This window comes from Rhinopithecus bieti, unplaced genomic scaffold (assembly GCF_001698545.2).
Source record: "Rhinopithecus bieti isolate Rb0 unplaced genomic scaffold, ASM169854v2 scaffold_33652, whole genome shotgun sequence".
Lineage (NCBI taxonomy): Eukaryota > Metazoa > Chordata > Mammalia > Primates > Cercopithecidae > Rhinopithecus > Rhinopithecus bieti.
This window is the reverse complement of record NW_016814761.1, coordinates 469255-481786: the sequence shown is the minus strand read 5'-3', so window position 1 is coordinate 481786 and position 12532 is coordinate 469255. Positions and strand designations below refer to the sequence as shown.

At 51.7% G+C, this 12532-nt stretch overlaps 1 protein-coding gene across 1 annotated transcript in view; it reads right to left on the bottom strand.

Moving 5' to 3' along the window:
* Positions 1-12532, bottom strand: part of PADI6 (peptidyl arginine deiminase 6) — a 31044-nt gene that overhangs the window by 2203 nt on the left and 16309 nt on the right. The window contains exons 7-15 of the mRNA XM_017851961.1: positions 11820-11998; positions 11498-11601; positions 7515-7626; positions 5587-5694; positions 5217-5371; positions 4568-4724; positions 4018-4141; positions 2554-2624; positions 912-1073 (exon numbers count right to left, since the gene is read on the bottom strand). Coding sequence (XP_017707450.1) covers positions 912-1073; positions 2554-2624; positions 4018-4141; positions 4568-4724; positions 5217-5371; positions 5587-5694; positions 7515-7626; positions 11498-11601; positions 11820-11998 — 1172 coding nt within the window. The remainder of the gene's footprint in view (positions 1-911; positions 1074-2553; positions 2625-4017; positions 4142-4567; positions 4725-5216; positions 5372-5586; positions 5695-7514; positions 7627-11497; positions 11602-11819; positions 11999-12532) is intronic.

Sequence of the window (12532 nt, the reverse complement as noted above, 5' to 3'; positions counted from 1 at the left end):
GCCGGCTTTTTTTTTTTTTTTTTTTTATAAGATGCAGGGTCTTACTATGTTGCCCTAGCTGGTCTCCAACTCCTGAGTTCAAGTGATCTTCCCACCTTAGCATCCCAGTGTGCTGGAGCTACAGGTGAGCCACCACGACCAGCCAGGCTGAACAGAATATTATTTTTGAGACAGAGTTTTGTTCTTGTTGCCCAGGCTGGAGTGCAATGGCGTGATTTAGGTTCACTGCAACTTCCACCTCCCGGGTTCAAGCAATTCTCCTGTCTCAGTCTCCCAAGTAGCTGGGATTACAGGCATGTGCCACCACATCCAGCTAATTTTGTATTTTTAGTAGAGACAGGGTTTCTCCTTGTTGGTTAGGCTGATCTCGAACTCCCGACCTCAGGTGATCCACCTGCCTCAGCCTCCCAAAGTGTTGGGATTACAGGCGTGAGCCACCGCGCCCGGCCTAGAACGTTATTTAAAGTGCTGATGTACCTCCATGTATCGGACACGGCTGCTCTGGACCCTGGGGATAGTGGACAGGAAGACCTACCCTGAGGCAGCTTGCCCAAGGCCTCACTGCTGGCGGATGCACGGCAGCCTCAGCTCTGAGTTACATAGCACCCCATCTGAAGTGGGCCTCACAGGTTCATCCTTTTAGACTAGGGGTGCAGCTCACGGAGGCTCCTAAAGCTCCTGGCCCATAGTAACTGCCTGGGGAACCCTCCGAGCCTTCAGGCCCAGTGCACCTGCTCTCTGGGAGGCGTGTCCCTAACCGAGATGGGGAAGAAGGGGTCTCCTGCCCATTTCCTCATAAGTACCGTTATCTGCTGTCCCTCCCTCATCTCTGCAGTCCAGCACAGTGAGGCAGCAGCCAGTGTTGCTTGGACGGACCCTCCCCCACCCAGGGATGCCCAGTCGTCCCTCACCAGGTCAGGGAAGTATGGCCTCGCAAAGGGCCTCTTGGGCTGCTGGTCAGAGGGGATGTTAGTCAGCTTCTCCAAGCAGAACAGCTGAGGAATCTCGATGATGTCCTGTTCCACCAGGCCCAGCTCTGTCTTCAGGATGTCACGGTTCAAGTGAATGCACTTCTGTGGGGTGGGAGGGGCCAGGAGAGCTCATCAGGAATTAAAACCAGTTTCCTTCCATACTGAAGGTAGGCCATGGCCTGACACCACTGCCATCCCCATCACTCACTGTGCGCCAGGAGCCTCACACATCATACCAATCTTCCTAAGTGGGCAGTTCCCTTTTCACCTGGGGAAGTGGGGGGGCTCAGGAAAGGCCTAGTCTTTAGTCCAGGATCCCACAGCTAGACAGCGTCGGGCACTTCCCAACCCAGACCAGCTAAGCCCAATACCCAAGCATCTCCCTAGGTCTTGAAATAGGCTTCAGACACCCAGCACACCTGTCTCCCTAGGTCTTGAAATAAGCTTCAGACACAACCCAACACACCCTAAGCTGTCGCCAGGGGCTGGGAGATGCTGTCTCAGCCCCATGCTTGGCTGGCACCCACCCTGCTATGCCAGAAGGGCTGTTCTTGCAAAACAGGGCATCCATGCACTGTGCATGACATAGAACATTCCTTAGGAACATTTCTGGGAATGGTAAGGACCCAGTGAGCAAAGCAGTTTTGCTGACCATGCAACCTCAGCCGAGAAATTACCCTTCTCTGGGCCTAAGCTTCTTCTAGAAGTTGGGAAGACTCTGCTTCTCACAGCCAATGATTCACTTCTAAGATCTCTGAAGGTTGGTGACCCTGAACACCATTCTCAGGACCGCTGTGACAGGCCACTTCATCCAGAAAGCATTGAGTAGGCCCTTGTTTGAGTCTGATACTCAACTTCTCAGAAGTGAGGAGCTGGCCTCTTCAAGGAGGCTGCTGAGCTATGTCATTTTCCAGCAAATGGACCCTAGGCAGCTTGAGTAGCATAATGAGCAACACAGGAACTTGGGAGTTCAGACTCAACCCCCCACGATTGTCTTGGGCTAGTGGTTTTACTCTGCCTCACTCTCCTCATATGTAAGAGGTGTTTTACTTTATAGGGCTATCTGCAGGGTTTGTAGTGAGGTGTCTTGCACAAGGCTGGGGCCATCGTTGGTTCTCAGCTAGGAACCTGGATAAATCAGGGCTTTCCCAGCTTGGGGGAAAAGACCCAGCTGCACAGTCTTGGCAAAGAAACTCCCTGACAGTATCTTCAAGCAGTATCTGTCAACTGTTCTGACATGCCATGGTGCTCCTCCCTGTCCCTGTGCCACCCTGGGTCCTCAGCCATCTGACACCACAGAAAGCTGTTACCACTTCCAGCCCTCTTTCCAAGCATAAAGGTACATCATGCTGTGTTTGGCTCCAGAGACCTAACTCCTTACTCCTCTAGTCTCCCTACACTGGCATATATATGGCAAGCTCTAGCCCCAGACCTGGGCCTGTATCAAGACCTGGAAAGAAAGGGTGGCAGGCAGCTGCGCCCCCAACCCTTCACCCCTCAGGAGGGGTGGGTGGGAACCTTCCTGCAGGACCTTCGGCACCAGCCCTTTCTTGGGGACGGCCTCCCCTCGCGCTGGCCCTACCTCCACGTATTCATTCTGCTTCTTCAGGCTTTCATCAGCCAGAAGTTGGTCGATGGTTTTGGCTTCCCTTCCTGTAGGAAGAAGCAGTCAGGGAATGGCAGCACTGCCCAGAGCTGGACACACTCAGGTAAGGCCCAGCCACCCGGGTGTGTTCCTGAGCCAGTGACCATGGCGAGAGGAGAGGACTGGCCTATCTCCAGGGACCACCCCCTCAGGTCCAATATCTTCCTTCTGGGGACTGACCAGGGTCTACACCAGAAAGTCCAGGCAGGACTTACTGCCACTGGCCACTCTGTCCCCAGCATGAGGGAATAGCCTGTGCCAGGCTGAGGGATACAGCCTGGAGCTTGTTAGGATGACTTCGGCCCCTACTCCCCTTATGCCGATACAACCTGGCACCTTCTGCCTGTGGCCTTCATCAGGTTACATTACTTTTATTCCTCAATGGCCTCATCTTTGGGACAGGAATGCCCAATTCATTTGCCAACTCTGAGGTGACAGTCTTTGTCATGTGGTTCACGTTCAGCAGATGTCACCTTCCATGGTGCTTCTATGACCAGGAGTTCCTGGGCCCCACCCCAAAGGCTGAGTATCCAAGGAGGTTTGGAGCAGGGTGGAAATCCTGTATTTCTAAGAAGCTCCCAGGTGCACTGGGCCCTCAGATCACACTTTGGGTATTGAGGGTCTAGAAAAACCTAATACCCCCAAAGCCCCTTTCTGGGTTCATACAGCCTTTATTATTTTTTGAGACGGAGTCTTGCTCTGTGGCCCAGGCTGAAGTGCAATGGCATGATCTCAGCTCACTGGAACTTTCACCTCCCAGGTCAAAGCAATTCCCCTGCCTCAGCCTCCCGAATAACTGAGATTACAGGCATGCACCACCATGCCCTGTTAATTTTCACATTTTTAGTAGAGACAGGCTTTCATCATGTTGGCCAGGCTGATCTGGAACTTCTGGCCTCAGGTAATCTGCCCGCCTTGGCCTCCCAAAGTGCTGTGGTTATAGGTGTGAGCCACCATGCCCAGCCCACTCCCACAGCTTTTAGATCAGAAGTACAATGGCACCAGCCACACCACCTCTGCTTGTCCACCTGTGTGTTTCCTTAATGTAACCAGGAGACCCACAAAGTCCCAATCCCTAAGTACTTAATCCGACGTGCCCTGAGTAAATCCAGGCACTAGCATTGTTAATACCCGTTTTCCCCCCCACTTGGGGCCACCTAAGTGAGTCCCCTTCAAATACATCCTAAAAGCCTCTAGGCCATCCCGGAACATCTGGTCTACTTGTGTTGTTGTAGTACCACTAGAGTAGCCCAGAAACACGACATTCTAATACAATTCCAACACCTTTTGTGCTTCCCTGGCATCCTTTCTGCCAAGCATGACAGAATGGCTATGTAGAAAGGGCCCCCGGAAAAAGGAGGAGGATCCCAGTTCTGTTCTGTGGAAAGGGAGTTCCCTTACCATTAGACAAGAGCTGATCTGCTCTAAGCTCGTCAAACAGAAGAGCATCGCCATAGCCTTCCTTCTGTTTCTCTCGGAACAGTTTATAGCAGGCACTGGGACTGGCCAGGAGCAGCTGGAAGCCCTGGGAAACAGAACTTGGGTCAGAAGCCAGCTTTCTCCGCTGGACATGATGGCTTATACCTGTAATCCCAGCACTCTGGAGGCTGAGGCAGGCAGATCACCTGAGGTCAGGAGTTCGAGACCAGCCTGGCCAACATGGTGAAATCCCATCTCTACTAAAAATACAAGAGTTAGCCAGGTGTGGTGGCATGTGCCTGTAATCCCAGCTACTCAGGAGGCTGAGGCACGAGAATCACTTTAACCTGGGGCGGAGGTTGCAGTGAGTGGAGATGGTGCCACTGCACTCCAGCCTGGGTGACACAGCGAGACTCAAAAAACAAAAGAAAACCAAGAAAAAGCCAGCTTTTTCTCCAGAATCTTCTAAGAGTCCCCAACAGAAGGCATGGGGACATGGTCAGATGTCCCTTCTGTAGACCCCAATACAGACCTTTCTGCCCTCATTCTTGTCATCTGTGGGGATGAAGCACATGAACTCATCCACGTGGCCCGACATTAGCCAATCCGAGTAGAGCTCCACTGGCGCTTGGACCTGCTGGGCATAGAGGAAGTCTCGGAGGGTCTTACTCATGGCCCGGCCCTCTGTGCTAGAAGGAAGATGGAAAGAACAGCTTTTGAGCCAGTGTGTCCCAGACTGGTCACCTGTCACTTGGTGTCATGCTGCCTCCAGGGAGCTGGCCTCTGCGACTGTTGTGTGATAGAGGCCGGTCCATAGCGGATGAATTGGTTATGAATCCCTTACACTGACCCCACTCAGAACAGAGCCTAGTGTTCTAGACAGGCAAGCCCGGACACAAGTATCATTTTAGATTTACGGCCACCAAGAAATCCAGCCACATATCTCTTGGAAATGACATCCTGGTGGACCAAATTCCACTTGTTTCAGTTTAAACCCTGGAATCAAAGAATAAACAGTTTATTCTAATCTTTAGTCTCCACATGAATCAAAAGCTCAAATGTCCTTCTAAGAAGTGTTCTACAGTGCGTGACTGGCCGAGGTGCTACAGGAAGCAGGCGGGGCCAGGGGAACGACCATGGTCCCTTCTTTTCATCTGAAGGTGTCTGGCCCGGTGGCTCACCTGGGGTAAAAGCTGCTGCCAATGAGGACTCTGCCCAGGGGGTACTCTTTCTCTTGGACCTTGACAGGTGGGGACACCATCAGGTTCCCAATGGAATCCATGCTGGCCACTTTATGGTCCTCAGTGTCCTGGATCATGTAGCCAATGCCAGGGCTCTGGGGAGAGACCCAGTGGGGAAGGGGTGTTAGCAGGGGATGGCTTTGGGCCCCAGTGTTATCCCTAAATCCAGGCTCTCAGGTAGACTTCCACATCCCCTCCCCCCCAGAGGCCACCTGGGTCCTCTCCCTCACTTGGTGCCCCATCATTTCTAAGCAGGCCCCAGGCCTGAGAGATTGGACTGAGCTCAGATTAGCCAAACCAAGTTCCACACCAATGAGTACTTCATGGGGAACTCATCAAGATCGGTGGCCTGAGGCGTGTCGAGGATCAAGGATGTTGTCTTGTGGGGAGCCTGGGTGTAGCAGAAGGCCATCTCATCCTGGAATGGAGAGGAAGACAGATCGTTTGCCAGTCACACATCTCCCTGGGCCCCATTTAGGGAAAAGGTACGGTAAGAACCCCCTTCCTTCCTGCCAACTCGTGCTCAACCCTCAACACCCAGCTCAGATATTGCCCTTTCTTGAAGGCTGTCTGATCCCTCTCCCCCCTACTCTTCAGGTTTAAGACTTGAACATCCATGGCCAGGCATAGTGGCTCATGCCTGTAATCCCAGCACTTTGGGAGGCCAAGGTGGGTGGATCACTTGAGCCTAGGAATTCAAGACCAGTCTGGGCAACATGGTGAGACCCTCACCTACTTAAAAAAAAAAAAAAAAAAAAAAAAAAAAAAAACCAAAAAAAGAAAAAAGAAAAAACAACAGAAAAAAACCCCAAAAAGTTAGCCAGGCATGGTGGCTCATGCCTGTAATCCCGGCTACTCAGGAGGAGGTAGAGGCTGCAGTGGAGCTGAGATCGTGCCACTGCACTCTAACTTGGGCGACAGAGACTTGAGCATCCAGATTCTTCCTTTCTTCTTCTATAAAGAATCCATTAACAAGCCTTACTGGCTTACATTCTGAGTCAACTCTGCACTGGTGCCACTCAGGAAACCACCGTGTCTCCACCCTACGCCCACTGCAACGCCTTCCAGTTTTCCTTCTATTCTTGCCCACTCTTAAGATTTGTTCCCTGTGTCTTAGCCAGAGGGGTCTTTTGAAAACCTAAACTGTAACCTTTCATTCCTGATTCATGCTTTTTGAGTGTCTCTTGTTTGCCTTTAGCTGAAAAGTTACCTTAACCAGGTGGTAACGCTGCCTCTCACCTTTGTTCACTGTGATTGGCTGCACCAGCCCTCTTCAAGACCTCCAATCACACCCCCACTTTTTTGTTTTCGGAGACAGTCTGTCAACCAGGCTGGAGTGCCAGTGGTGTGATCTGGGCATACTGCAAACTCCACCTCCTGGGTTCAAGCGATTCTCCTGCCTCAGCAACCCGAGTGAGTGCGACTACAGGCGCGCGCCACCACGTTCGGCTGATTTTTGTATTTTTAGTAGAGACAGTATTTTGCCATGTTTTCCATGCTGTTTTTAAACTCCTGACCTCAAGTGATCTGCCTGCCTCAGCCTCCCAAAGTGTTGGGATTACAGGCGTGAGCCACCATACCCGGCCAGGGACTCCTACTTTTAATCCTGGCCACTTCTACCCCAATCTCTGCATGGCCAGCTCCTTGTTTCCTTAAGTTTCATTTGTAGATTTTCCCGACTATTCTTGAACTGCCTCATTTGGTCTAATGACTCACGGTATCATCTCATTCTCTAACTTTCATAGCACTTAAAAGTTCTATCCTTGCTAACATGGGACAGCATATGTTCCAATTTATCTCTGGTGCTCAGGATAGTGAGCCTAGCACGTGACGATCACTCATCTGCAGAGGACAGAGCTCTAGAACTGAAGGCTGACTGGGGCTTTAGATTTGGTGCTGTGCCAGAGTCAGGCGGGACCCCAGGGCAGTGGCCCAGCTCTCACAGCCTTAGCCAAAGGCGTCAGAGCCTTCTGGGGCCTGGGGGTTAGGGTTCTGTGGTCTTGAACACATGTCCATTCTGGAGTGGGAAGGAGGTTAGACTCAACTCTATTCCTTAGTGGACATGACTCAGGCAAATCCTCATCTGAGCCTCCACTTAAGTCCTACGAACAGGGCCACCTCTAGTCAAGGCTTCTGTCTTTAAGGTTAGCCAGAAGTCTGAAGTTCCTCTTAGGTGGCAAATACTGAGTCTCCTCACCCCTCCCTCCCCCACAGGGGGTTTCCCAGGTGGGGTGTTACCTGGAGCCACCTGCCCAGGCGGTTGGGGTCCTCATAGACAGATGCCACCTGGCTGTTGCTCTTCTCACTCAGCTCCGTCACTGTGTCCACAAAACCCTGCAGCTGCAGCTCTCTGCCGTGGGAGAGAAGCCAGTTCTGGGAAGACTTTCACAGCTCCCTTACTGTAAAGTTATGGCCTCCCTGTGCCAGCAGAGGGAGAACACCTCCTTCTCACCAGGAGGTTACATCCCTGCCTGTGAGGTCAACAGAGCAGCCATCCCCTGACCTCAGCACAAGCCAGAAGCTCAGAGCCCATCTTGTCCAATGCCACTCAGCTTTGCCCAGAGCCAGGTTGGGTAGTGCCAGTGGCAGCCCCTTCCCTGGTAGCCAAGGCCTGCTCTGTTTATAACCTTCGGTCAGATTCTGCACATACCCTTCCTTTTTTGAGACAGTCTCGTTCTGTCACCCAGGCTGCAGTGCAGTGGCTGACTCACTCCTGACTCACTGCAACCTCTGCCTCCCGGATTCAAGCGAATCTCCTGCCTCAGCGCCTCCTCTCCGCTGCCCAGTAGCTGGGACTATAGGCCCCCGCCACCATGCCTGGCTAATTTTTATATTTCTAGTAGAGATGGAGTTTCACCACGTTGGTCAGGCTGGTCTCAAACTCCTGACCTCAGGTGATCCACCCACCTCGGCGTCCCAAAGTCCTGAGATTATAGGTGTGAGTCACTGTGCCCAGCCTGCAAGTACCCTTCTATCCCAGGGAATTTGGGGACTCCCCCGGTCTCTCCTGCCTCAGCCTATCCAAAGGTATTAGCTGACTCTCTACCCAAGGGGCTATATTTTTGTCCTGAGAAGCCATGAAGCTGGGTACCCCACCCTTGAGATGGCCAAAAAAGTTGTCATTTTTGTATGTGTGGCATGGGGTGGGTCTTGAGCCCTGGGATCTTCAAGGCATTGTGCACAGCATCAGGCTCACAGATCTACTGTGGACATCCCTTCCTTGAAGGGAAACAGCAGTGAGTGAGGCTGATGTTAAGACCACTCATCTGGCCGTGTGTGGTGGCTCACGCCTGTAGTCCTACCAGTTTGGGAGGCCGAGGCGGGCAGATCACCTGAGATTGGGAGTTTGAGACCAGCCTGGCCAACATGGTGAAACCCCATCTCTACTAGAAATACAGAAATTAGCTGGGTGTGGTGGCACGTGCCTGTAATCCCATAGCTACTTGGGAGGCTGAGGCAGGAGAATTGCTGGAACCCGGGAGGCGGAGGCTGCAGTGAGTCAAGATCATACCACTGCACTCCAGTCTGGGCAACAGAGCAAGACTCTATCTCAAAAATAAAAAATAAAGCCGGGCGCGGCGGCTCAAGCCTGTAATCCCAGCACTTCGGGAGGCCGAGACGGGCGGATCACAAGGTCAGGAGATCGAGACCATCCTGGCTAACCCGGTGAAACCCCGTCTCTACTAAAAAATACAAACAAACAAACAAACAAAAAAACTAGCCGGGCGAGGTGGCGGGCGCCTATAGTCGCAGCTACTCGGGAGGCTGAGGCAGGAGAATGGCATGAACTCGAAAGGCGGAGCTTGCAGTGAGCTGAGATCCGGCCACTGCACTCCAGTTTGGGCGACAGAGCGAGACTGTCTCAAAAAATAAATAAATAAATAAATAAAAACAAAAAAACAAAACACTTATCTGAAACGAATGGGTCCTCAAAAGTTGGAGGTCAGCAAGGCCCTAGTATTGGGAAATACCAAAATTGGGACTCTAGTCCAGCTTCAGGTCCAAAGCTCATGTTGCTACTAACAGAATACAGCAATGTAACTGCTGGCATAGCACATTCATAGTATCTATGCTACTGCTCCAAAGAACCTATTTCTTGGGTCTATGCAAAGCCACAGGGAGCTACCAGCCTGACAAGGTCTAGACCAGTCTGAGTCTTATTGGCGGAAGGGAGTGTAGACCCAGTCTTGCAGGTCATATGCAGCTCTCCTGGGTCAAACCATGCCTGAATACCACACTGTATGGAAGACTTAGGTTTCCTTGAACAAGTAGATACCCTCTGTGAATGAGAAACCCCTGTCTTCAAATATTCGAGATACCAAATCTCTCTGCTTTATGTCTTTTGTATCTGCCATCAGAATTCCATCAGACCTTCTGAGATTTTACCTTCTCATCCTGAAACCTGGTATTCCTCTGAGGACCACACTCCCCAGCAGCCCTGCCCTGGAAGAGCTGTCTGGCTTCTACACCCACTGAGCCTGGAAGAGGGGTAGAAGTTTTTTTTTCTTTTTTTTGAGATGGAATCTTACTCTGTCACCCAAGCTGGAGTATGGGGGTATAATCTCGGCTCACTGCAACCTCCACCTTCTGGGTTCAAGAGATTCTCCTGCCTCAGCCTTCCGAGCAGCTGGGATTACTGGGGTGCACCACCATGCCTGGCTAATTGTTTTTGTACTTTTAGTAGAGATGGGGTTTTACCATATTGGCCAGGCTGGTCTTGAACTCTTGACCTCAGGTGATCTGCCTGCCTCAGCTTCCCAAAGTGCTGGGATTACAGGCATGAACCACCATACCTGACAATTTTTATTTTTATGAGTTTTGCTCTTGTTTCCCAGGCTGCAGTGCAGTGGGGCTATTTCAGCTCACTGCAACCTCTGCCTCCTGGGTTCAAGGGATTCTCCTGCCTCAGCCTCACTGAATGGCTGGGATTACAGGCATGTACCACATCTGGCTAATTTTTCTATTTTTAGTGGAGACTGGGTTTCACCATGTTGGCCAGGCTGGTCTCGAACTTCTGACCCTCAGGTGATCCTCCTGCCTCAGCCTCCCAAAGTGCTGAGATTATAGGTGTGAGCCACCACACTGGCTACCTTTTCCTATTAGTGTTTCCCATCCCTGCTAGAGTGTCCCATCAACATTATCCTTTACCTACTTTAAAAAACAAAAAAAAAAGACAGCCTTCACATAAGGAATTTGCAATAAAGGGCAACGCGGTGGAAGTAATCTAGAGGTGGCTGGTGTGGAACAAGTGGGGCGGGGATATCTTGCCTGCAGACCAATCCCCACTCTAATGGCTGCTCTTGCCACCCTAGCTTGAGCCATGCTGTGTCTAGACTGGTCTCCCGCCTTTTATTTGTACCTGACTTTCCACGTGGCCAGAGTGATCATGCAGACAGAACCCTTGGCTTCCCACCATTCTACCTTCAGGATCCTTTCTCCTTTTCTCCTTAGGCATGTGGCTACATGGCTAGAGACTGTACCTGGATTCCCTGAAGCCGGACGTGGCCCCGTGCGTGTTCAGGCTTTTGGCACGTGAGGTGGTTCAGGAGACTTCCAGACCACTAGCAGCAAAAATAGGTTGCAGCGCCCAAATCTTGGCTCTTTCTCCCTCCTAGGGCCCAGGCCTAGACCGAGGATGTGTGTACCCAGCCTCCATAGAGGCGGCAGCCACCCCAGGGGAAAGTATAACAAGACTGAAAGGAACCAGGGCCTGTAAGTGGCAGTGGGTGAGCAGTACCATCTTCCTGCAGGTATCCAGGTGACAAAGCTTTCACCACTGTATTTAGAATACGTATGGCCCCAGATACCTCATCCTAACACTCAGGGCCCACAGGTCTCCGACTCCTTTCACCTATCCCCACACCTTCCCTTCCTGGGCTCACGCCTGTTCTCTGGCTCCATAGGAGTCTCATCATCCCTGGGACAGGTTCTCATCCTGACCTCTCCCTTCTTCACCCTGCTTTAGAGCACTTGGTACCGTTTAAAACCATGCCGTTTGACCCTAACATAACTGGGGGACTGTCTCATTCACTGTTCCATGCCCAGCTTTGGGAATATTCAGGCATGTATTGGACTGTCTTGGGGCAGGTCCAGACAGCTCAGACAGAAGTGTTTCAACTCTCCTGGTGAGAGGTCCTAATCCCACCCCACCCCACCCTCATACAGAAAGAGGGTGCCAGTTATGAGAACCACCTGGCACAGTCAGCCTGAGGGTCTCTCACCTGCACAGGTAAACCTCCAGAGGCACCTGAGTGCAGGGAATGAAGACGCAGGGAGCCACCCGGAACACCACTGTGTCTTTGTACAGCAGAGTCTCTGGAATTGACTGCAACAAGACGAGGTCCTGTTAGCAACCTGCTTCCACATTTACTCCCTCCCCTCTAACCCTCAGGGTTCTGGTCATTCAGCCCGGCCCCCAGCTGGGCCCCAGCTGCCTTCTGCAGCTCTCCCCCAGCAAAGCTCGAGCTCTGCCCAACTGTGGGAGATGCCTTTTCCCCCACCGGAGCATCCTAGTCCAAGGACCCATCTATTGTGGGGACATACCGGGTCTTGAGACTCCTCCACCAGGGACGCAGAGTAGGAGATGAGGCCCGAGAATTCGGCGGATGGGAACGCTATAGCTTCAACGTAGAAGGTCTCTTTCAAGTGGTTCCCAAGGAGGGCCAAGGTATAGGCGTGCTGGCCAGGCCCCAGCACCAACTCAAAGGTACTGGAGTTGTCTTCTAGGAGAGAAAGAAGGGATGGACCACCCACTGAAGTAACTTGGTGCCAGTCACATTTGATGGTCAAGGTACCAGCTTATTCCTCGTATCAGAGGCAAGGCTCTGAGTTCCAGGAGGGCTAGGGCTGGAGCTGAACTGGCTTGGCTGTCCCTGTTTCTAGCATTCAGGGCTTGGTAGACAACCAGATGTTTGGATACAAGCAACGGCCAGTTCTCTGCCAACGTTCCTTGAAGACCTATCACACACCAGGAGTTGGAGCTCAGGTGATGAAGGCATGCCTTCATGCCTCCTGCCTGGTATGAAGCCTCAGGGTAAGTGGTTCTGAATTTTGAGCCATGAATCCAACTCCTGTGATAATATCATAAAGTCCTAAAGGTGAGAAACTCTCCCAGGCTGAGCTCGGCAGCCTCATCTGAAAAAGATCAGACACTTACCGATGCTAGAAAGGTCAGTGAGAACCATTTATTGGATGGATTATGCCTCCATCAAGGTTTCTGAAGAAACCACGTGGTTTTTTTTTTTTTTTTTTTTTTT